The 25,967-nt window shown below is 44.6% G+C and overlaps 1 protein-coding gene across 1 annotated transcript in view; it reads left to right on the top strand.

Moving 5' to 3' along the window:
* LOC146193210 (uncharacterized) overlaps positions 1-25,967 on the top strand; it is a 64,541-nt gene that overhangs the window by 1,992 nt on the left and 36,582 nt on the right. Inside the window, exon 2 of the mRNA XM_084602617.1 lies at positions 23,926-24,291. Coding sequence (XP_084458743.1) covers positions 23,932-24,291 — 360 coding nt within the window. The 5' untranslated portion in view covers positions 23,926-23,931. The remainder of the gene's footprint in view (positions 1-23,925; positions 24,292-25,967) is intronic.

Raw genomic sequence — 25,967 nt, 5'->3', positions numbered from 1 at the left:
ACGAATAATTGCGCTTTTCTTTTTTTTTTTTGTGCAAAAGGGTTGCCGCTTCCTGCATAGGTCACCTGAACTGGAAACGATAGTCGCAAGGTTAGAAGCGATGAATGCATTGAGGAGCGTGGGATGTATAAGCATGTTATTTTTTAGTTTTTTTATTTTGGAGAGAAGCGGGTAGTAAGGCATAGCTTCATGCATCCGCGGAAGTTGAATACTTCTGCGTATTTTCACCGAATAACCTTTATTTGCTTAGTGCATTTTATAAGTGAAACAAGATCTTCACCTAAGGCTCTCACAGATAATACTTAGAATTTAATAACGGTGAAATTCTCCTCCGGACTGAGCAACACCCGCGATGCGCGTAGGCAGGGAGTCGAAGAGTGCGGGTACAAGGTCCACGTCATCCTTGAGGGCATACCATTCACTCTTCACGGCTTCCCACAAGTCGTTTGCCGACGCATCACGCAGACTCATTTTAGCAAGTTGGATTTGAGGATACCCCAAACATATTCGATTATATTGAGGTCCACTCCCTGGGGATGCGAATACAATGTCATGGCGCCTAGTTGTTCCAGATGTTCTTTCACGGCGCGTGCAGCATGCACCGGTGACAGGTCATGCTGTAGGCAGAAGCGACCGTCCGTGAAGGGCCGTCCAGAAGATGGGAAGAAGCTCCTCATTATAGCGTCCAGATATGCTTCAGCACAGAAGCGGCCCGATATACGACGGAGTGGACCAAGGCCGTCCTTAGTTATTACACCCCAAATGTTTAGGTTCCTCCTGCCACTAGACTTGACCTTCTGAACATAGTGTGGAGCAAACCTGTAACAGTAGAAAAAAAATTTATAAACAACATATATTGTGTGAATGGCTCCTAGACAATATTAAACGGCAGCCAGATAAAATATTGCACCGACAATACACCCCCTCTTTACATGGAACTATAATCCATCCACAATGTCAGCAAACATCTTTCGAATTTAACCAAGTATACGTAATTATATTTAAGAACCATTTTACCCGCCTGTGCTGCATCATCTATTTCTTGAACAGTGACAGCTGAAATTGATAATCACATGTCAACCCGTGAAGCAAATGCCATATACTTTCTTAGATGTAAGCCAAACAAAGCCAAATAAAAAAAAATGAACAATGATAAATCACCAACTTCATGAGGTCTGGCCGGTAAACTTTCTGTTGCTGGTTTCATTTTGGGTAAACCATGGACTCGTCTGTGAACACATTTTCCCAGTCCTCCAAGGTCCATTCAATATGCTCACGTGCAAACTACAGTTTGCACGTGTAGCACGTAGCCTGTTCTCCTTGCTAGTCGCCGAAAGGTTTGGCTTCTGGGCAGCTACTCTATGGCGAAGACCTGCTTCTCGAAGTCGGACACGCACAAAATTGTCACTCACGTCCACTCCAGCCACCTGATTGAATTGGCCAGCAGTCATGAAGGGTGCTACAGAAGCCGCAGCAACAATGGCATGCTCCTTTTCTTCGGTTTTACCCCGCCGGGGTGGCACAGTGCTTACGGCGCTCGACTACTCTTCCCAAGGACGCGGGATCGAATCCCGGCCTCGGCGGCCGCTTTTCGATGGAGGCTAAAAGCAACGCGCCCATGTACTGTGCGATGTCAGTGCACGTTAAAGAACCCCAGATGGTCGAAATTTCCGAAGTCCTCCACTATGTTGTCTCTCATAGCCTGAGTTGCTTTATACAAATACAAATACAAATAATTTTATTTAGCATCAATACTGATTATACAGTACTCGTGATGCTGCAGGGTGCTAGCAAAAAGCCTGCGATGGCTTGACATAGGCTAGCACCCCGCTTACAGTGCAATACAGCAGCGGACAAAACGCAACAAACAAGAAAAAGTCATTATAAACATAACGACGGTGTTATATATTACAAAGTACATTTAGAGGATAGGACTAATATTGGGTGGTGCAGAACTGCATGTGTTTAAAATATTTTGATTTGAGAACATATACTATTGTATAGATTAGCTGGACTTGTTAACAGAGGAATTAAGAGCTTGTGGTAGCATGTACAGCCTCGTCCACTTCTACCTATAACACGGTCACTGCTTTCAAGGTGTCATTGCATCCGACCCGGCCACGCAGTAATCTAAAGTGGCTGGCCATGTGAAGCAGCACATCCGTGTCTCTGTGTGCTTGCATCGCTTTGCATCGATATCTGCCTGCGTCAGATACAATGTTGCTTTAAAAGCAGTGACCGTGTTCTAGCTAGAAGTGGACGACCCTGTACATCAACATTTGGCGGCCATAGTTGGTACGGGTATGGGGAATCTTCCAAATCTGACTGCTTCGTGTGCCATACGTTTTTTCAACTGGAGTCCGCGTTGCAAGTGTTTCAAGGAAAGAGTCACTATTTATGCGATAAATATGATAACGTTTTAGCAGAATTGCGTTGAACAGGCTCGGTAATGGCTTTAATCTATGGTCATGAAATATAGGTTCTGTGTGCGCGTCATAAGGCTCATTAGAAATGATTCTTACAGCTTTTTTCTGCAGTCGATAGATTTTGGATAGGTTTGTGTAGGTCGTTGTTGACCATACCAAATAACCATACGATAGCGTGGACATGAAAAGGGAGTTGTATAAGAGCAATTTAATGTGCTTTGGCAAAAAATAACGAACGCGTGCAAGAATACCTACTATTCGCGAACGTTTGGAGTGAACAAGGTTATCATGCGCGCTCCACTGCATATTCTCTCGAAAAAGAACACCTAACGTTTTTATAACTGGTACCAAATATTTGACCGAAAGACCTATTCGAAGGACAATATTGGAATTAACTGGCTTATTTTTAGGGCGAAAAAGAACTGATTTTGTCTTCGAAACGTTTACAGTTAAAGAATTAATTTGACTCCAAGAGTTTAGTACATCAAGCACTTCATTCGCTTTTTTAACAAGCAGGGGTAAACCGTGATGTGAGAAAAATAGGCTTGTATCGTCGGCATAAATAACAAATGAAGTGTTTAAATCTATGTTAACAAGATCGTTAATATATAGGTTGAAACGCAGCGGCCCGAGAATATTTTCATGCGGTACGCCGTGTAATAATGGTTTGAAACTAGAGCAAGATTTATGTGTACCCTTTGTTGGCGGTGTTGTAGGTAGGACTTAATGATAGATAGAAAACAGCCTCTGAAACCATAATATTCCAATTTTTTTTAATAGCGTGGTGTGATTTATTTTGTGAAATGCTTTTGAATAGTCGACAAATATTCCAAGTGCATAAAATTCACGCTCAAAAGCATTAAGAATGATTTCTTTTTGCGCAAGCAAGGAGCTTTCTGTGGATCGTGTTTTTGTAAATCCAAGCTGATATTGTGTCATGATGTCATGCTTGGTTAGGAATGAGCTCATTCGAACGTGTATTAGTTTTTCAACGACTTTGAAGAAAACAGGGAGTATTGAAATGGGCCTGTAGTTAGACATGTTGCATTTTTCACCACCTTTAAAAATGGTAGTAACCTTAGCCACTTGGAGTCGGCGAGGAAATTGACCGCATGAAAATATTTGATTGATGATATACTCTAAAACTGGAGCTATAATAATAGTAACATACTTAAGTGGCCGAATCTGTAAGCCATCTATATCAGTGCAAGTAGAACTGTTTAAAGACATGATTGTATACACGACCTCATCTGCAGTTACTGGAGATAAAAATGCACTATCTTCTGTTCGTTGGGGCATAAAATCTGTACAGCTGGGGTCATGATGGCAATTTCCTACTGATGTGAAAAAATGATTAAAAGCTACATCTAAGTTTTCTCCAGCAAGAGTTGTACCATTTACAGTTATCTCGTTGGGGTTATCATTTGCACCAGGGTGGCGGTTTAGGAGCGTATTTAATTTTTTCAAAATGAATTCTGGAGTTTGCTTCGTGTCCTGGACGAAAAGGTTTTCAAAGTACACTCTTAGTTTTCTGTAAAAGAATGTTTGTTCTGTTTCTGTGTTTTTTGAATTCATCTAAATCGGTTTTGTTTCTGTATTTGAAAAACGTTTTATAAAGAATATTTTTCAGCTCTATAGCTTTGATACATTCTGCAGTAATCCAGGGTTTGCGCGCTTTGCGTGGCCGTTTGTGGGTTCTGAAGGGAAAGCAATCATTATAAACATTTATAAATTTGTGTATGAAGGTGTTATAAGCCCCTTGCGCATCAGTGCTCGAAAGAACGCTCTCCCAGGATATCTTAGAAAGTAAATTATAACAAACCTCCAGGGTGCTTTCATTTATCTGCCGATATGTATTAACACTCCGCTTCGCGTCTTTTAATTGGAACTTTTTATGACTAAGCACTAAATATATAGGTAAGTGGTTTGAAGAACTCCTGAACTGATAGGCACATTTATAGTGTTGGTGATAAAAATGTCTATGAGTGTGGATGTACCATGCTCTATACGAGTGGGTTGCTCTTTGATATTAGTGAACGCATTAGTTTCTAAAGTGCAGCACAATTCTTTTGTGGAGACGAATGCAGAAGGTCAATGTTCAAGTCTCCGCCGAGAATTAGTTTGCAGTCGTTTTCGTTAACCCAACTTAGAAATGCTTCAAGAAACGGAAAAAAAGAACTATTTCTACTTTTAGGCGGACGGTATGCCACAGAAAAAATAGTCATATTACATTTCAAAGTTAGCATTTCGTAATCATCAGCTATAACAGAAAAAGAGTCAACAATGTCGCATTGAAATGCATCTTTCACTAACAGCATTACACCACCCCCTATCCTCCCATTGCGATTCAAGTGGAAGGTTTGATAGCCGTGCACACGAAGTGCTTCTGAATCATCCTGGTACCAAGTTTCAGTTACCATCACTACATCAAACTTAAAACTAAAACATTCAAAAAGTGTAGTTATTTCGTCTTCTTTGTTTCTTGCTGACTGAGCATTTATATGCAAGAAAGAAATGTTGTACTTTTCTCGAACAAGGGGCAAGGGCGATGCTTGTAGTGCCATCTGGTATCCGACTATATATCAACAGTTTTGGGCACGGCAGCAACAGCGGCATGCGGATGCATAATCTTTTCGCCTATATCGTGCAGATCCTCGCCACTACGCTGGTGATACCAACGGCACAAGACTATCATGACCCCATGACGCAGGACGCAACAACGCGGGAGATAGACCACTCCTGCTCCTTCCGGCCTGTGGCGACGGCAGTCATTGACGACTTCGGCTTCCAACGACAACCGACCGTGACACTCTGCATCGACGGAATCCCCACTTCGGCCCAGATGGCGCTCTGCGACCCATTCAGTATAAAGCAAGGCTCGACTATACCCGGCATCATTGGGCACGGCAGCAACAGCGGCATGCGGATGCATAATCTTTTCGCCTATATCGTGCAGATCCTCGCCACTACGCTGGTGATACCAACGGCACAAGACTATCATGGCCCCATGACGCAGGACGCAACAACGCGGGAGATAGACCACTCCTGCTCCTTCCGGCCTGTGGCGACGGCGGTCATTGACGACTTCGGCTTCCAACGACAACCGACCGTGACACTCTGCATCGACGGAATCCCCACTTCGGCACAGATGGCGCTCTGCGACCCATTCAGTATAAAGCAAGGCTCGACTATACCCGGCATCATTGGGCACGGCAGCAACAGCGGCATGCGGATGCATAATCTTTTCGCCTATATCGTGCAGGTAAGAAGACTTTATGGTAAATGTCTTCGCTCAGATGACCCGTTTCTTATTGTGCTGCCGTGCCCAAGGTTGCTGTGTCCTTCACTCTGTGATTTAGCAGCACACCTTGCTGAACTACTGCTGCTAGCGGGGGATATCGAGACAAACCCCGGTCCTGAGCTCACTCAGATTTCCAAACAACTGGAAGCAATTGCTGGCGACATAAAAAACATCAAAGAGGAACGATTAACATCTATTGAAGCGAAGTTGGAAAATATGGCAGCTCTTGACAAAAAGTTATCGGAATGCACAATCCAGGTCGCCAGCCTGCAGAAAGTTGTTTCCGCGTTGGAACTAAAACTGGATGATCTGGAAAACCGCTCGAGAAGATGTAATCTGTTGGTATACGGCATCCCAGAAGATCCTGAAGAAAATAACGACACCTTAGAACAGATGTTTAATGAAAGCATTGCCAACAACATCCTTGAAATTGAACCTGTTGCAATAGAACGCATTCATAGGTTGGGCAAGCCTTCAGCTGAAAAAACCAGGCCTGTAATACTAAAACTTCTTGATTATCGTGAAAAGACACTGGTGCTAAAAAACTGTCGTAAACTTAAAGATTCAGATTATTCGATCAGTGAAGACTTCTCCGTCCGAGTACGTGACATAAGAAAAAAATTGTGGAATAGTGTAAAAGAAATGAAAGATCGTGGTGCAAAGGTAGCTCTAGTCTACGATAAAGTGCGCATTAACGGGGAACTTTTCCAATGGGATGAAGAAAATAAACGTCGAGTACCCTTCAAGACACATGCAAGCGAGAATAAAAACGAAAAAAAACCAGCAAGGTACGTGACCAAACCTACGCCCCCGGCAGCCCCCAAAACGAAATCAATAACATTTGCGAACGTAAACGCGCGTAGTATTCTTAATAAACTTGAATCACTGGAATCGCTTCTGATAGGCCTCGAACCTGATTTCCTGGCGATTACGGAAACGTGGCTAACTGAAGATATATGTGACAATGAAATTTCACCCCCAAACTATGCAATTGTTCGCAGAGATAGGTTAACACGAGGAGGAGGTGTGGCTATATTAATAAACAAAAAAATTCCTTTCGTAGTCCTGCCGGAGGTCGAGGGTATTGAGGCACTCTTTTGTAAATTGATTTTTGAAACTACTACCACTACTGTTGGCTGCGTATACCACAGTCCTTCGGCAGACGAACGTGCAATAGTATCACTGTACGAATATATGCAGCGTCATGTACAAAAAGCCAGACTTATTCTACTTGGCGACTTCAATCTTCCAGATATAAACTGGGAAACTATGTGCTACCGCTCTCCTGGTTCTGAAATTATTCTTGATATTATGCTTAGTTTTGACTTGTTGCAAATTGTTAACGAACCCACACGTGTTCAAGGTAATGCATCTAACATTCTTGATCTCATCTTCCTCAGCAATCATTTTTCAATTGACGACACTAAGTTAGCAGTTCTAGATGGCATATCAGACCATAAATTGACGTTATGCACTACTCCAACTGAAGGCGCAACAATTCACTCCATTTCCAAAACAACTTACTTAGACTTTCCAAAGGCTGATGATTCAAGCATACTTAATTTTCTAATATTGGAGTTTGAATCATTTGAAGAACTTTATAATTGTCCAGGCACAGATATAGATACACTATGGCAAAGCTTCAAGGCCATTGTATCACACTGTGTCAACAAGTATGTGCCAAAAAAAACCAAACGATCAAATAGACATAACCCATGGATAACACGTGATGTTATTCACTCGAAACGCAAAGTAAAAAGACTGAAAAAATCTTTAAAGTTAAAAAATGACTCTCAAATAAAACAGAGGCTTACGAACGCCATCAGTGAAATGAAAGCAAAGATTAAGACAGCTAAAAGAATTTATTTTTCAGATACCCTTCCTAACTTTATGAAACATTCACCTGGAAAATTCTGGACGTACCTTAATCCCCAAAAGCAAAAAAACACTTTCAGTTCGCGAGACCAAAACGAAAAGTTCGCCAACTCTTTAAACGCATATTTTCACTCCGTGTTCACAGCTGATAATGGCCAGATTCCGGTGGCTGATCATATCTGCCAGAGACCATTAGATATGCCAACGATAACTGAGGCTGGAGTACTGAACCTACTACTATCAATTGATACTAAAAAAGGAAACGGCCCTGATAATATTCCTAACACTTTTCTTCACAGATATGCCGAAGTAAACGCCAAATACTTGCATTTAATGTTTCTTAAATCCTTATCTACTTGTTCTCTTCCTGAAGAATGGAAAATTGCGAAAGTAATTCCTATACACAAAACAGGCAGCAAAGATGATGCTTCAAATTACAGACCAATCTCGTTAACATGCACGGTAGGAAAATTATTAGAACACATTATACTAAAGCATATCACTAGTTACCTTGACCAAGAGAGCACACTGTCACCCGTCCAACATGGGTTCCGGAGAGGACTTTCCACCATCACTCAATTACTAGAATTAACACATGATTTGTCCCAAAGCATTGATAATCAAAAACAAATTGACTTAATTGCATTAGACTTCTCTAAAGCTTTCGATAAAGTAACTCATAAAAAACTAATTAGCAAACTTAGAACAACCTTAGGCAACGGCTCCATTGTCAACTGGATAGAGGACTATTTAACTAACCGATCTCAGTATGTTACAGTTAACCATGAAATTTCATCCACTGCATCGGTTACATCGGGAGTACCCCAAGGATGCGTCCTTGCACCGATTTTATTCCTCATCTTTATCAATGATCTACCCACTAACATAAGAGTTAAAATCAAACCTTTTGCCGATGACTGCATTATTTATAATGAAATTAACTCTTCGAAGGACCACGATGACTTAAACAACGCCCTTCAAGACGTGATAACATGGTGCAAGGATTGGCAAATGGAACTAAACATTCAAAAAACTGCCTTCCTAACTATAACACGTAAAAAACAAATGTCCGACTTCACGTACAGCATAAATAACATACCACTGACAAGAGTTAATCAACATAAGTACCTAGGTTTAATCCTCTCACATGACCTAAGATGGGAAGCACATATTAACAGCATTGTATCTTCTGCTTTGAAACGGTTATTCTTGTTGAGAAGACGACTTCATGAAGCACCACCAGAAACTAAACTATTAGCATATAATACATTTATACGACCAGTTCTCGAATACGCTAACACAATTTGGTTCCCTTATACACAACAGCTTATTAACAAAATCGAAGGAGTACAGCGAAAGGCAGTTAGATTTATATTTAACAAATATAGGATCACTGATTCGCCATCCCAATTGCTTAAAAAAGCCTCTATTCTTACTCTACAAAACCGCGCCAAACTTGCACGACTAAAATTACTTCACCAGTTATTACACAATGCACCAAACATAGATAGCTCGTTGTATATATCCTTAGATAAATGCAGACCTTCCCGCCATAAACACCCACAAACTCTCAAAGAATATTCTTTCCGTACCGAGTGTTTTAGATATTCTTTTTTTCCACGTGCAACTACCGAATGGAACGGTTTGGATCCCCACATCACCAACAGCACATCATTGCCGAAATTTGTAACCCTTTTCGAAGAACTACTACACAACACGTAAACCATTTCGAACCAAATATAACAAACCAATTACAATACTCTAAATGAAAGCTATCGTATTACTACATTATTTACCTTGTCTAACTGCATTATTACCTAGATATGCTGTGTAGGACATTGTTTATCACCTGCTACCTGTTTGTTTTTCTGTATTCATGTAATTGTATCCTTTGTATCGCCATTATTGTAGTCATTATTCAATTATATGTCCATCCTGTAAAAATCCCAATGGGGATTGACAGTATCTGAAATAAAACGATTAGGGCGTCACCCAAACCTGTTAAACAATCTTTTCAATATCGCTGCTGCTCGTTATCTGAAGCACTCCGGAGTTCTCGGTTTTGCGGGCAAATATTTTTCCGTCTTTCGTCCAGGCATACCGCCAGCTCATCTCTTTCTTTCTTGCCACTATCATTCCTAGTAGCTTTTTCAGTTGTGGACAGAGATTCTGGTTAACGTACATGGGCTTTTTTTCCGACACGCTGACATCGGTAGCAGATCGACGCATTTTCTGCGCCTTTTCCAACACTGCATCGCGTTTAGACCGGTTGTGAAATTGTACAACTATGTGCGGGAAGAGGGCATCTTTAGCAGGAACACGGTGACAAATATCAATATCGCTTTCCTCTATTGGTCCGCCTACAGCTTCGCCAAGTTTTCCAAGGACCTCTGTTAGTCTTTCATCGGAAGTGTTGGGGACATTTTTCAGCTCGATGTTTCTGTTACGTGAGTACTGCTCGAGGGCGGTAGTTCTCTTGTCTGTTTGAGCGGCAAGTGTTTTAAGCTTCTCTTGTTCAGTAACTAGGGCTTCATTCTGAGCTTTAAGCTCACTGTTTTCTTCTTCGAGTTGAGTGCATTTTGTTACCATTTCCTCATACTGTTTATTGAGGAAGTCAAGGCTCTGCTTAAGGCCACGATGCTCTTTTTGAAGTTCTCTTTCCAGAGAGTTACGCAAGTCGGTAAATTGCTGCTGCAAGTCACTTTTAAGCAAGTCGAGAACTTCTTGCTTGAAATCTTTGAGAACTTTTAGTATTTCTGCATTTGGCATGTCACAAACACTTCGGCAGCAGCAGCAGAGACACTGAAAAAAGGAAACTACAAATGTAGCCCGGACCAACCTGAAAAATGGTAGTAGATAGCCGCTTCAGTTGGTTGTACGCATGTCCGCTGCTGCTGCCAAAGTGTCAGGAATAGTGTTGCGCGTAGCCACAGGAAAACAGCGGGACAAATGTTGCTCACTGTGCAAAGATGATAGCCACGTCCGTAGCGAGTATCTCTCCACGATGGCACGTGCCGATGCGTCGATGGGACGTTAAACCCCACAAACCACAAATCATCTTCTTCGGTCGTCTTGCGCTTCAAATGTCGAGGAGCGTCACAAATGCGCCCTTCGTCGCGATAAGCCTGAATTATTTTGCTTACGGTAGCTGGAGTGACTCCAATTCTCCTAGCAATTTCATTCTGAGACTTGTCGCAAAGTGACATTACGATCACGCGGTGGCGTTGTTCCAGTGGGACACGTGGAGGCATTCTCCGCCGAAGAGCGCAGTCAAAAAAGACCATTGCAACCTACTGCAAATTTCCAATTGACCCATTTGGTTTTCCAACGGGAACCAATTATGTTTCCGGACACCTAGCTCATTGCAGCCAATGGTTGAGAAGAAACTGCACACAATTGGATTCAATGGGTCGACCAACTGCGTGCAATGTGTCCAACAGGATATACCAATGGGATTCAATGGGCCACACCCATGGCATACAAATGGATGTACCAATTGGGACAGAAGGAAGACTGATTGACGATTTGCATGTTCACTAGGCATGTGGAAACTGATAATTACATGCTTGATGGAAATGAAGGACTACAGGAAAGCACACATATCACACAAGAACAATATATACAGTTGCACAGTAACTTATAACACGAGATCACTAATACACCCAGCAAACACACTTCTGCTCCTCCTTATATACACCACTCATCCTGCTCTTATGCTGGGGGCCAGTGACTCTTGTCATTTAGGTGCAGTAATTTAATTTTATTTGCAGCGATAGTGCAAATGATAAATTTAGTTTAACAGGTTAGGCTGCTCACACTTGCTATTATGAACAGAATATTGCGTTTGCTCTCTTTGTACGCAAATGTTTCCATGGATGCACTCAATGCAATTAGACAGACAAATTGAACTCAATGGTAAGACTCATTGGATGCAATGGGTTCGACCAATTGGACTATGCAGTTGGCAAAGATTTGTCAAACTAAGTTTTCATTTGGAGCATGAACTTATTAGACCATAGTTATGTAAAATGGCACTCTATAGAGTTTGCACACGTAGCAGATCCAATTGGCGTATCCAACTGGAACCAATTTGAATGCTAGAATTTTAAATTGAACCAACTGGAATGTGATTTCCAAATAGACTTTCCTATGGGTTCCAGGTGGAATGGGAATTCTCATTGGCACCCATTGGAGAGTCAAATTGGACTGCACAGTTTGAAAGAAATTTCCAAAGGAACCCATTGACATTCCAATTGGTTCCAATCGTTTTTGTGTTGACTGGGAGGGCGTTTGAAAGCTTCGATGCCTTTTTGTACCGTCGAAACACTTCAAGGCTGAATAAAGAGCTGGTTGGAACCCCGTTTATCGCGATCCAGGCAATAGTTTCAGTGTGCTGCTATATTATTTATTTTAATTTTTTTATATCTTGTATCGGCCGTGCTGCCCTCCCGTAAAAGGCAAAAAAAAAAAAGACAGAAAGAAATCACGTATCATTCAGTCTCACATAATAATCATTTGCATGCGCTCTACGGCTTGGCGGCCAACCGATATTGTGGCAGGGCGTGTGTCCTCTTTCTCGGAACAGCGTAGCAGACGACGCTCTGCCTTCGTGCGCGTGCGGGAACTTTCACTTAGTTGCACGCTTATCGCCGTTAAAGGCGCTAAAAAGCAGTTCGGTCGACCCTCATGCTATATTGTTAAAAATCAAGGCGGCTGTACTACGCCCTCTCATACCGTGCGCACTATAAAATATTCAATTCTTGCTGCTTCACGACGCGCTGAGAAATAAGCAGTTCAAGTCCGAAGTAGTAGCGAGTTGATTGAGTGGTTCTTGAGTCGTACATCCGCCCACAGACTAAACACGAATGACGGAACGCGTGGCGTGGACCGCCATAAAGCGATAGTCATTGGTCGCGAGGTAATGTTCTCGGTATGTTTATGGTGGCTGATGACAGCTGGTGTGCAGCTCACTATTACAGATTATTTTTTACTTTATTGTCGCGTAGGCAGCGGGGTCGTCAGGGTGGCGTCTCTGTGTTTTTTGTTCCCGATGCGGCCTCCAAGGCCAAGACAACGCTCTTTGCGGTTGTTTTCGCGCGGGAGCGAAAAGTTGCTCGCCTAACTGCCGCAGCTCGCGCCTCTTCAGAGTTTGATTCAAATGCTGGCGACGCAACAAAATGCTTTTGCCGCTGTTGTGTGCTTCCAAGTAAAGCCCTTTTATGCCGAAACTTCGCAAAATAGTAAAAAAAATAAATCTTGCGCACAAAGCGTTTGCTCCATTTCAGAGGTGAGATCCATCTTTTATGTTACGAAATAATTTTGTTGACAACGTATTTTTGAGCCTTTCTATATGAATTATTTACCCGCTGACACGTACGCACGCCCTCTGTTTCAAAGTGAAAATAGTCCGGCTTGTCACCTTCGGCAGGAAGAGGGCAGGAACCTTTGTGACTGGCTAGGTGAAGAAAAAAACAAAACAACAAGTACTTCATAAAACTCAATCTAGAGCGAGTGGCTCCATCACAAGCACACTTTACTGTCGCCATGCACTCCGGCAGCGATTATAAATTACGTACACCAGCTTCAAGTCCGCCTGCAGAAGCTGCCATTCCTCTGCAACCCAGAGCAGGTCCGAAGTGGTGGAACTGGACCCTAAACGCATGGAAAGCGTTGCGTTCATCATGCCCCACGCAGTTCCAATATTGTGGTCGTAGCTGCTGTTTGGCCACTGTACCTGCATTATGGCATAGTTGTCCGGGAAGCCCTGCGCACCTCGAGCTGTGTGTATTGGAACGCGATCTTGTTGAAAACAGAATAAGCCTTCTGAAAACGGCCCATTCAACATATATGGCATCAAACCATTCACCAGGATCTCGATGCATGCCTCCCCTGTCATACTGCCTTGAATTCTATGGATTGATCCTCAGCCCTGGTAGCTCACGGCCCTCCATACGTTCACTGCTGTGCGCTCGCTCTGCCGCACGTTATATACCGTTCCTCGCAAATGAAAAAGAAAGTGAGCATTTTGTTTCACTCAACTGTTATAAAAGAATTCATCAAAAGCAGGCCGGTAGTTTCCAGGACGCCAAGCGTTCTGGCGCTGGCCCCATCATGTGCTGAATGTTGATTCGTCGCTTACACGACGTAGCACCACTCTTGCGTCCATTCGTGGGCCTCGGCGAACTCAAACGCCACCATATTGGACACAGGTTCTGCGGCATATGCAATCTTCACCCCTTTGGAGGCGGACCCTTCCCTTCATACATGCGGCCCATACAGCAATCCTCCCCCCATCGCTACTTTAGAGATTGTACCTATCATTCATGCAATCATGTCCTTCTCTGAACTTCCTCGCACTTCTTCGTACACCATTTACACTGACTCAATGGCGGCTATTCAGTTGCTGCAGCGTCGGCTAATTCCTTCGGACCTAGAAACAGCATTACACTACGCCTTACGTTCGTTGGCAGTCATGATACGGTAGGTCCCTGGCCATGAAGGTATCACAGGAAATGAACTGGCTCATCAGCTAGCCCGCGATATTCACATCCGGGCGCCTGTGATCCCTTGGTCAAGCCCTCCGACTTGGGACGATGCGTTGGCCTATAAACTCACAATTAAGGAACACTATCGCCAACTAAAAACGTCATTTAGGCACGTACCCCGCCCTCATCGGCATCTCAATGTTGCTCAAGCACATATACTTCGTAGGATTCAAACAAACACTCTTATTACACCTTCCCGACAATTACATTTCCGTATTCGTTCAGACCCTTCCTGTTCCAACTGTCCTGCGCTGTATGCCAATCTAGAACACTGCCTCTACTCCTGTCCAGTCGCCCAGTCCAGTCACTACATTCACTTCCCTTCACCTCCCTCCTGGAGTGCCTGGCTGTCATCGGCACAGATGGAAGACCAGTTTGCTTGGTAAACCAGGCGAAGGATATGTTGAGTGCTTAATTTGCGCTCTTAAATAAAGTGTTTTTCTCTCTCTCTCTCTCTCCCATCCGCTGGCGGCGGTGCGGCGGCACAAGTCGCCGCTGCCCGGCTTTGAATTCCGTCATGGAGCATCATGGTTTCCTCAGAGACATGTAGGCTGAGGACGTCGCAGATTTATCGCGTCGCGAGGAATGGATAAACTTCAGTCAAGACACTAAGATCTTCGGGCCCTGTTACGCAATCCGGACGGAACTCCTCACGGAGCATCTTTTACTCTCCTTTCGTCCTAAAAACCCCTAATAATGCTGTTGACCGTAGAAAAGGACCTTCCCATTCTTGCGGCGATTTCACTTTGGTTCATTTTCTGAGCCTTATGCACTAAGGCAGCACACTCACCTATTGGCTGGGTTCGGGGAACCTAACAAAAATGATCGTGAAACGCATGATTTCACATTACTTCAGGTCAGGATTCACCCGCTAATAATGTTTTCTTTGCCTGTCACCCTGCCTATAGCGTTATCATCGCGCATAATGCCACACTGGTTCTTTTTGTTAGTTGTTTCAAGGAGATCAAAAGATCGCGTGCTTTATCTCTTCACTCCCGCGTGCTGTTACTGTCAAGATAGTTTAAAGTAGGAAGCTCCGAATATTAATCCTTGCTTTATATGGACATTTATATGGATGCTGCGTCACTGCAACTCGTTTTTCCATGTCGCCCGCGCGCTGCGCGAAAGGAACTCTCGTTTTAGAACACTGGGTAGCCCACATCAGTCAATACCTCGGTACTACGATGCCGGTGTAACTATTGAACATTACAGCCCATATATCGTTCATAAAGATCCGTGCGCAAATTAAATAGCACACATGCGAGTCATTTTCTGAACATGACCTGAATATTGTCCGCGAACGACGGTGCGACGGCAGTGTAAACCTAAACAGAAATTTCCAAATTGCGATAGTCGCTAGCATAGAGCAGCAGATTCCTTCGGAATATATCCTTATACACTTTACAGTAAGAGTAAATATGTACCTAGCTAACTTAAGCAGTGTGCTTATATTTTTTTCGGTCACATGTTACCGCTTTTCTGTGTTACGACGTCGCATTATTATTTGAAATAATTACACCCATATGTTTTCAAGCTCAGGAAATGCGCCACTCGTTTTCCATGCATCGTCGAAATATATGATCTCCAAAGCGCAATAGAAAAAACTGGACACTAAGGTTAATTGCTCTTTAAGAGTATACCGACGCGCAGTTTGGGAAAGTAGGGATATGAGGAAGGATTAGCATAATTTTATGTCGCAGATTTGTTTCTTCCCAAACTTTACTTGCTGCATTAGGTAGTTTTTGTCCTGCTGCTTGTTTTTGACGTATTTTGCACGATAGAATGTCTCACGTGGAAATAATTTAAAACCGCTTTGAAAGTCTCACAAAAATATTGCTACGTCCGCAGCATATGGACCAAACTCGCAAGGGGCGCGAACTACGCCATAAGATAAGAAAACTGCAAAGATCGTTGCCCGCCGTGATAGTGCGCTTCGGTGAGCAAAATGAGCGGAAACGCCCCCATTACGATCAGGCTGTCCATATGGCGAAAAGACACAAGCGAAAAAGCAGTCAAAAAGATCTGCCCTCCAGCTATCGTCAGCCGTAGTAAACGTACCGAGAGCATTATCTCGCACCTAGTGACTATCACCTCGGGGCGCTGACGGTAGTCAAGGTAATGTGTTTCGTCATTTGTGTTAAGTCTATGGGCGGCTGTATCCAGCTTTGAGGCCTTCTATATCTCCCCGGGCCTCGATATTAAATCCCTTTATTCAGTACATTCATCGGACGACTCTGCTGTGCACCTAGATATGCATTTTAGAGCGTGAATAAGGCTTTACGTTTCTTTGCGTTGTCGATGTCGTCTCCATGTGCCGCTTGTCTACAGGGGCGTCCAAGGAGACACGCAGCCCTGTCCTCCATCATTCGAAACTGCGTTTCATTTTAGCAACCTGGCAAGTGGGCCACTCGCGTTGGCCGAGTTAAACCTATAGGCCGTTCAGTCTTATTTAGGTTCGGACGCTCCGCGGGAACTGGATGAGAGGTGCTACCAATAGCAAGGTAGCAAATGATTGGCTTGGCAAGAACCCCATTTAATGCTGCGTTACTCTGTTGCTTTATACCTGAATATGTAGCAAACTAATTCATCAACTGAGGACTACATCCCCACTTGGGTGATATGGCGCGCCGGGGTGGCACAGTGGTCACTACGCTCGATTACTGTTCGCAAGGACACGGGGTCGAATCCCGGCATCGGCGGCCGCTTCTTGATGGAGAAGAAAACCAAGGCGTCCGTGTACTGTGCGATGTCTGTGCACGTTAAAGAACCCCAGGTGGTCGAAATTTCCGGAGTCATCTACTACGGCGTCTCTCATAGCCTGAGTCGCTTTCGGACGTTCAACCCCACAAACCAAACCAAACCACACTTGGGTGATATATTCAGAGCAGGCGGAAGTGGTCAATGATAATCTAAAGCAGGGTGCACATCTATACATAACAGAACAAGACAATAACACGAACAAAGACTTAAAAATCGCTGTGCAAAGCGTTCATCTCACCAGCATTCGACGCACCTTAATATTTCTGTAGCATTATCTTAAATACTCTGTCTCTTCTATGAGCAGTCACACACAGAAAGCATGTTGAGAAAAGCACATTCCTAAATTTTAACAACGGACCACCACACTTATCAGTAGCTGTCCAGGATGACGTGAAAGAAAGTGGGTTGTACCCCGCCGATGTGGCTCAGCGGTTATGGCATCCGAGTGCGTAGCCTGGAGACACGGGTTCGATCCCGGCCGCAGTGGTCACGTCGCTGTAGACTCGAAGTGCAAGGCGCCCGTGCACTGTCCGAAGTCATTACACGACAAATATTCTCAGGATGCAGAAATTAAAAAAAAAACTAAGTGGGGCATTTTGGACCACTAATGTGCGATGAGGCGAAAGCCTTTATTGCGTGGTGGTCCACAGTCCGCCACTACCGTGCCTTTTTATTCTTTCAGTGCCACCTTCCTCCTTTTTCTTACGCCTCGGTTATGGCTTCTGCGTAGAATTGTGACAGATACTGCATTTATTTGCTGTAAGCCAATTTGTAACACCGCTGATGCCTACCTTACTGTCCGCTTCTGTGTGCTGTGGGGTGCGGCGTTCGAGGAAACGCCAAGAGAAAGGCACCGCACGGACGCCTAGATCGGACGTCTGGTTGGGTCATCGCATGTGCGCTCTTGACTGTTTGAATTTAGGTCTCGGCATTTTCATTGAAGTATCCCAGGACAGGAGGTGACTGTAGGCGGCGCTTAAATTCGGCCTTGGTGGCAGGTGATGGAAACTGCGTTCGCCGCTGTTTTCCCTGGGTCTGGGCGAACACCATACTTGCTAAGATGTGACCTAGAAACTGCAGTTCCTCGTAGGCGAAATGGCACTTCTCTGCTGTCATCGTGAGCCCTGATGATTGGATTGCATCGAGCACTGTCCGAATCCTTTTCAGGTGGTTTTCAAATTTCACCGAGAGCGCAGCGACGTTGTCTAAATATACCAAACAAATTTGCCACTACAAGCCTGGCAGTACTATATCCATTACTCGTTAGAAAGCGACTGGTCCGGAGCAGTGGACAAAATGCATCACCTTGAATTCGAAAAGGCCACCTGGTGTGATGAATATGGTCTTCTCGCGATCTCTTTCATTGACCTCAATTTGCCAGTAGCTACTCTTCCCGTCCATCGGTGAGAAGTACCTTGCATTGCAGAACTGCTCCAACGTGTTGTCGATGAGTGGGAGGAGGGTAGACATCATCTTCGTTATGCTGTTCAAGCGGCGGTAATCGACGCTGAATAGAAGTGTGACGTCGTCCTCCCGAGAATGACTGGTGCCGCCCAGGAACTCTTCGATGACGGGGTGACGTCGTCGTGAAGCATTTTCTCTTCTTGATCACGTATTGCCTGATGTTCTTGTTACGATATATGGTAGGGGATTTGGCGAAGTATTCAAGCGTGTTCGTCAGTAATAATGCGGTGATTTGCCAACGCATTCTGCCGCAACTTTGACACTGAAGAGACGCACTCGCTGTAGCTTTCAAGTAGACTGCGAATCCGGTCTTGTTTGTCTCAGGGTAGTCCTGCGTTGATGTCATACGTAGGCTGCTTGGATAAGTTGGGTGTATGGCCTTAGGATTGGTCGGGGACGAAGACATCTCGGCTGTCAGCTAGGTAGTCAAGGAAAGCTATCGTCATGCCCTTATGAAGCCGCTATTCTTCGGTGAAATTCGTTATGATAACCTGACACTGTACTCCGCGGATATGGCCGATATCTCTTTCAATGCCGAGCCCTCTTTACAAAAGCAATTTGGTGCTTCCTTGAATGACCTCTTCAGCGGTTTCGATGTTTGCGCTGCCCAAGCAGGCGACGACGCTTGATTTTGGCGGCACAGCCAAGTCTCCGTCGATGACGTTAAGTGTGACGTGATGCGTAAATGTCCTCATGGTAGCTGTGGCGTTGTCAGTCGAGAGCTTGATGAGCTCTGAGAGAAGGTGGATTATCGCCCAATGTTCACTGAGAAAGTTCATTCCTAGATAACGTCCCGCGAGCAATTCAGTAGGGCAACGAAGCTCATAGGAGAAGTAAGTCCATTTACTGTAAATCTTGCGGTGCACGGCCGGACGACGTGGTAAGGTTAACAGCAGCGGTGCCGATTAGAGGGCTATCCCAAGTGGTGATCACATTCTTGAGCTGGGTGGCGAACGCTCCACTGATGACAGAATAATCAGCTCCGATGTTCACTAAAGCGGTAACCGTGCAACCGTTGACAGCAACTTCGAGGTCACTCGTTTGCGTCCTCGTATTGGATGTTGGCTTCTGTCTTCGATCTCTGCTTCGTTTCTGCTGCTTTTTCCTATGCGGGACACGCCATAGTCACTTCGCTGGACGGCGGTGTCAGCTTGGAGTCTGGTAGTGGTCTCGTCGTGTTGTCGTGGGGAGCGGCGATATTGTGGCTGCGTCGTTGTCAATCACCGGCGGCGGAGGAGCATCTTCGTTTCGTAGTTGAGCAACCTCACTTCCAAAGATTGCTTTCTTCAGTTGTTTCCCCTATGGGGGCTAGGGGACCCTCATCACACCTAACTTCGGCTTGGCGACGCAAATCGGGCGCTCTACGGAGATGGGGAGTTGTACCGATGGCATGGTGACTGCGCTGCATAAATAATTATCTATAGATTCTAGTCTTACCAGGACGGTATCGTGGGATGTCGATGGCGAAGCCGCGCAGGTTGTTGCGTCTGTACAGGAAGGTGCGTAAAATGTGGCCGTCCTCACCGCAGTTGAAGCCCAGCAGGCTTCCTCCAGGCGTTGCAATTCCTGTGGCTGAATGGCTGTTCGTTGGCTTGGCGGGCGGAGGCCAAGAGGTGGCGTTCGAAAAGAGTTTGTTCGCGTAGACGAGGGCTTTCAGGGTCTCGTCTGGGCACAGGACTGATTAATGCGGCAGCGTAGTTATTCGCAATGGGCTCTTACGCCAAATCCGTTGGAGCCGTGACTTGAGGGACGCCCATTTCCTGCTGGATGTCTTTGTGGACGACTTCCGGAGGCGTGGATAATTTGGGCTGTTGGGACGATGGTAGGAGTTGGCGTGATTTTTCGCGGACGATATTGCAAATAAGTTCCCGCTGTTTGTCTCGGTATGTACGTGAGCTATCATAGTCGCTAGTCGCTGGTGGGTTAAGCTTGGAGCGGCGACTGGCGGGTTAGGGAGTCTAATGTCTCATCAAAGCTCGCTGCATCTTGTGTGAATTCCGCCACGGTGTATGGGGCTGACGTAAGTGCCAGTAAAAAGTATTTTGCGCCGCTCATCAGGAAGTTGACGTTGCTCTCCTGGGGCATGTCGGGTTTCAGCACGGGTGAAAGGAAGTTTCATCTTTACCGCATAAGACAGGACACTCATTCGGGAGTAGAATTTTCCCTTCTAAATGTGTCTAAATCTTTTGAAATAGTCTTGCAATTTTTGAATCCGATTCAGACAGAATCTAGAACAAAATAGGCTTGCCTTAGCCTCGTTTTTAAATTCCAGGCTTTCTACGTTGAGGCGCATTCCAACAGTTCTCCGCATCCTCATCAGGTCGTAATTGGTAGCAGGGTGGCTCTCGAGGCTGGACGAAAACCAAAGGTTGTTTCTGTTCGATGGGTGCCATCTTTGGGGATACGTCACGGTGTCGGGATTCAGCACCTCCATCAGATGTCGCGTAGTGGTGACGGCTTTCGGCGACAAATGAGGAGGCTTAAAATTCACTGGAATAAACAATTTACTGGGCTCACCTGCGCCCGCAAAAGACCTAAGCTATTGGCGGCGGAGATAGCAACAAGCATGCTGGGCGGTCGTTGATCTTCGAATGCCAGTTTCACTGTCAGGGCTCAATATAAAGGCGGCGAAGAACGAATAATATAAAACCGTGAATGGTCTCTAGCATGCTTTAGCATATTGCAGACGCGCACGCGCATGACTGGACTTCTTCCAGATACATCTCGATGCATCTTCTGCAACATGGGAATGATAAAGCCAATCCTCATGACAACCAGCATGAACAAACCAAGAGCCCATAATCGATCTGTGCGCTGCAATCATGGGATAAGGTCGAGCTGGCGGATGTTAAAGCATTTAGAGATTTGGAAGATTTGCGCAATATGAACTGAACAACTCAGCTTTCTTTCGAACCGCCTTATGTGCTCTTAGTTCCCGGTAATGGATTTAAGGAATGTGGTCAAACCATTAATGGAGACATTGTAAACGACATAAGTAGAGCCACCGCACATGGGCTGAGCGTAAAAATTTTCTTGCTTGCGAGCCACGTTGTAATAGATGGAAATGAAAGAGCAGATGCATGTGCTGCGCAAGCCCATACTCTAAATATTGCCGCATTCCTAATCAATCTTGTGGCGCCGTCATGCGGCTGGACTATTTTACCGGACGTTTTAGCTGGCCTTAGCCATGCTAGTCCCCCCGGTACGTTCTTCGTCTTCCTCTCGCGCTCCCGGCTGTCTTGGCCATGTACGTTCGCTCATTAAACCTACCTGCTGGGTGAACCTACTTTGGCTGCTCTAGTTGTTTGACAGTGACAATATTAAAAAAATTAAACATTCCATACAAAGTCGCAATGACCTTAGCGCACTGTAAGCTAAATAAAAACTGAGTCTCAATGAAACACTGAAGTAAATAACCAGTTACACTTAGTTAAACCTGTCATAATAGAATGGAAGTCATGGTCGCACTAAGAGCTATTCATCGAAGTTATTTTATGTCGTCTTCGGATTGGACATACACACCTAACTCAGTGTTATCCTTGCACAAGAAGTCGCACAAAAATGTGATCTGTATGGTGAAGTGCTTAATAAAATTCGCATATTGTGTACAAGCACAAAACTAGACAAGCAAATGAAATAACACTTTCTGCTGTTTTATGCTGCGTGCGTACTATTTCATCCCTGTTTACTCATTGGAGAAAAGTCTCTCGTGGAAATATCTTGAGTGCTTACGTACATATAGCAGCAGTATTCCGTCCGCCTAATGTACCGAGCAACCAACAGTAGCTTATTGGCTTGAAAAAGAAATAGCTGTGTGGTTTATTGAAGCTATGTTTTACGTAGATATTTATTGGTCTTCAAAAAAAAGCCCGCCAAATACATACACAGCCACGTGATAAGGCCTTAGTTTCAACCTCCCAGAAGACCAGTCAAGTACGAAAGACCACGTTTGTTTTCAATGCTGCCCCGATCGGGGTTTGACATTTGAGGAGGTGGAAAGGTATGCGCCAGCAGCTGTGGAAAGTAAACCCAGACTCGAGCACGACCTTTGAAGTTTTCTTCGCGATGAGTGTTCAGCGAGCAACGTTGCTCAAGTCTGTGCTTATTCTGTAGCCTCAAGCATTCGAACTTCACTCTACAAATGGAGCAGATATGTATTTGAATAAAATGCTTAGATGCTTAGTCAATTCGAAGCGCGACGCGTTCTCTTGCGGTGCGCCCCTGTGACGCACTGCTAAAGCTGCTTACAAAAATAATGTAAGAGCGCTCCACAAAAGCGGTCTTTCATTTTGGATGCTCTAGGCAATAATAATGCGCTGTAGGAAGGATCACAGGACACATACGCCTCTTGCGTTGGGTACCACTGGTGTCAGTAGTAGGAGGACCTCAGGAATATACCAATCGTGGCGCTGTGGAAGGATACTAACCGAAACCTCAATGACCTACCTGGCTCTGAGTTAGACACCTTCAGGAGCGCAAAGCACAGGACGTTCCCTTGAGTGAAGATGTGGAAACACTTATTGGCATTTATAGCTTTCGTGAAGTGCTGAGGTAATGGTGCCGAAATCATTTGCGTGAAGGATCATGAAAAGAACAAATCCTCACGAGTATAATCATCAAATGGACCCGACGTTAGAAGATAATGACTTTTAAATCACACTTTTTCCAGAAAGCATTTCAATTAACGCTGCAGTCCATTTCCATAATGCTTATTATTGGAGCGCAGAAAATCTCCAATGGCCAAGGCTATCGCAACATTAGTACCGGTGATCTTTTAATGTCTGGTGCAGAACTTTTGACAGCAAGATTATTGGTTCTATTTTCTTCGGCCACGCGCTCAACTAGGAGCGCTATATTAAAGAGATCTTGAAGGATCAGTAGATAATTTCTGCAATTATCTTCAGCTTAAACGTCTCCAGGACCCATGATTCCATCCAGATGGTACGCCTCCGCAGAGCACTACAGCAGGTCCAAGCTGGATTAACAAAATCTTCCAAAAGCAATGGGCCGGGCGGCATGGACAAATATGGCCTGGAAGATCACCGGACATGACGCACTTCTTTTTCTGGGAATATATGAAAGTGATCGGGTATATCTAACCGAGCCATGCGCGCCAGAAGCATTGAGAGGAAAAATTGCATAAGTTTGCATCGCAATTCCAGACGTTCTCATCAGAAGTTCAGTGGCAGACGTTTGTGAGGGATGTCAGTGCTGAATTGCGTTAGGGGGATTTGTTTGAGCACATTTTGTAATATGCAAAAGCTAAAATAAGGCTCCCCGTCAGCAGTTTTATCGAATAGAGTATAAAAAAAATCAACTGACCCTCGTAAAAAGTGCTGGCGATTTTTTTCGTGCTCCTCGAAAGCAGCAATGATCATCAGAAACCACTGTCGTCACTGCTGGCTTACAATCAGCGAATAAATTCATGTGCAGTAAACTTTCAGTCACAGTTTAAGTGATTACCCATGATATTTAAAACCTATATGAAAAACAATACCTAATTCAACACGCTACGCAAGGAATGCAACTATTTCGCTCCTTTCGCTGTTCACAGGGCGGGATGGTGCGGCGTACCGTTCCGAAAGCAGTGCGGAGGTTCACTGGTGGCGGCTTGCCAAGACCGCCCGCACTGGTTGAACTACGAGAGCCTGGAAACCGACGAGGCAGCCTGGCTCTGCCCAGCCGTTGCACCGAGAGCGAGGATAGGGCCTGCAACATTGCCAAGAGCCTACCAGCGCTCAACGATCTGCTCTATTTTGTGTCGTACGAGGTGATCGAGGTCGCTCCTGGAAAAGTGGCGCTGCGTTCACTCCCGAAATGTGCGCCCAACATTTATGAAGATGATAAAGAATACCAGCGATATGCGGCAGTATTTATTTACTACATGCTGGCTCAACACCGCTGTGTTGTAAACGCGCAGGTAAGATATGTTCCGCCATCATAGACGAGTGTGCGTCTTTGCTTGCTGTGTTCATTGCTGTGTCCACCTAAAAACAAGGATAACGTATCCTTGATTTAAAGGGTGCTTTGGGGGTGCTTCACGTGTTATATATTTTTAGGTTATTGTACATTTCACGTCTTGTAGAATCTAGAGAGCATGGTTCTGTATTTTCAAACGTAACTCTGGAAAGCTATTGGAAACTAATTCTGCCTTGTCAAAAATAAGACACACGTTATCATAGGCAAATAAGAAAGCATACCAAGCGTAAGAAAAATTCAGTATGCATATCTACAGAGGTTAATTGTTTATGATCTTAGGGCAGCAGTATTTGCGGCAAGAAAATGAAAGATCCTTTAGTAACGAACGGCGGTCATGAAAACCTAACAAGAAACGCAGAAGTGAAAAATGCGGTGTGATCTACCCGCCATAGACTTTTTGAGCTACGGTGATATCTTTATCATCTTGCTATGTTGCATGTGCAAGTCCTCCGATCAGAGCCTACTAAAGGAATAAACGAATGCAGACAGCATAACGTCCCAAAATAAAAAAAAAGTACGTTAGATACATGAGGGATTGTAGACAGTCTGCAGAAAGGATCACTTCCCCTACATAGATCTTAGTAAAATAATTACTGATACAATGTGACAAACGCTGCATGTCAAACACAAATAGGAATGGAGAGTGGTTTTAGAGGAAAATATTCATATTTATATTTCCAAAGCCAGGCGAGAAACGAGACTCTCGACTTTGCTGAATTCATCGATCAGGAGTTTGTGTTGCTCCATATGAGTGCTAATAAGTCCTTTACGCTGTTTAGCTTATGTAGAAAAAGTACATGAACAAATTTCATCTTTTCACTCTAACAAGTGCACGCTCTTATTCCCGTCTTTCAGTGCAAATGGATTACTCTCCGATTATGCGAAAAGCCATTAAGGTTGCTGGGTACAAAAGACGGTCAAACAATGCGTACTAAGCGCCACACCAGCCACCATGTTACACAACCGACAGAAGTGATGCCCGGCCATGTTACCTTCTAACAGCCAGCTCTTATTTATGCCCAGGATCTATCGAAACGCCGATGCCGACGCTCAAACCGGATATTTAGGAGTGCGGAGTCTTAAAGCTTTCCAGTTTCAGGTTTTAGCCACCTGTTTCCTGTAGGCAGCCGGCAGCACTTTGTTTCGAACCCCTCTCCTGCCCCTTGCAGGGAAGAGGATTTCGTGCGTTTGCTGTCATTGTGGACACCAGGCGGCTTTGGACACTGTAATCTAGGGCTCCAAAGTAGCAATTGGAAAGGGTCCAAAAATTGTCAGGCACTTCCCGCGGTGCTGTATCCGAGGAAGATAACGTGTGGCAATACCGTGGCAATAACCATAAGCAGTAGGCAGTGAAATGAGCCTATCGCAAGCGATGTCAGGCAAGGCCACGTAGTGCTACTCTTGTTCTTCCCTCTCTACAAAAAAAAAAAAAAAAAGAGGTATTCTTTGGGGGCTCATATGGAACAGCTGGCTGATGAGCGAAGACATGAACCCCTATAGGGGAATTCAAGTGCACAGGTACGACTTGAAATATCACAGCAAAACATGTGGGCTTGAAATAAAAAAAAAAGTTCAATACTGAGAGAATGGGAGCATACTTTACTGCAGACACCGAGG

The sequence above is a fragment of the Amblyomma maculatum genome, chromosome 4 (genome assembly GCF_055883805.1).
Source record: "Amblyomma maculatum isolate TAMU_Amacu chromosome 4, ASM5588380v1, whole genome shotgun sequence".
Lineage (NCBI taxonomy): Eukaryota > Metazoa > Arthropoda > Arachnida > Ixodida > Ixodidae > Amblyomma > Amblyomma maculatum.
The sequence above is the reverse complement of the archived record's forward strand: the minus strand, read 5'-3'. Positions and strand labels throughout refer to the sequence as shown.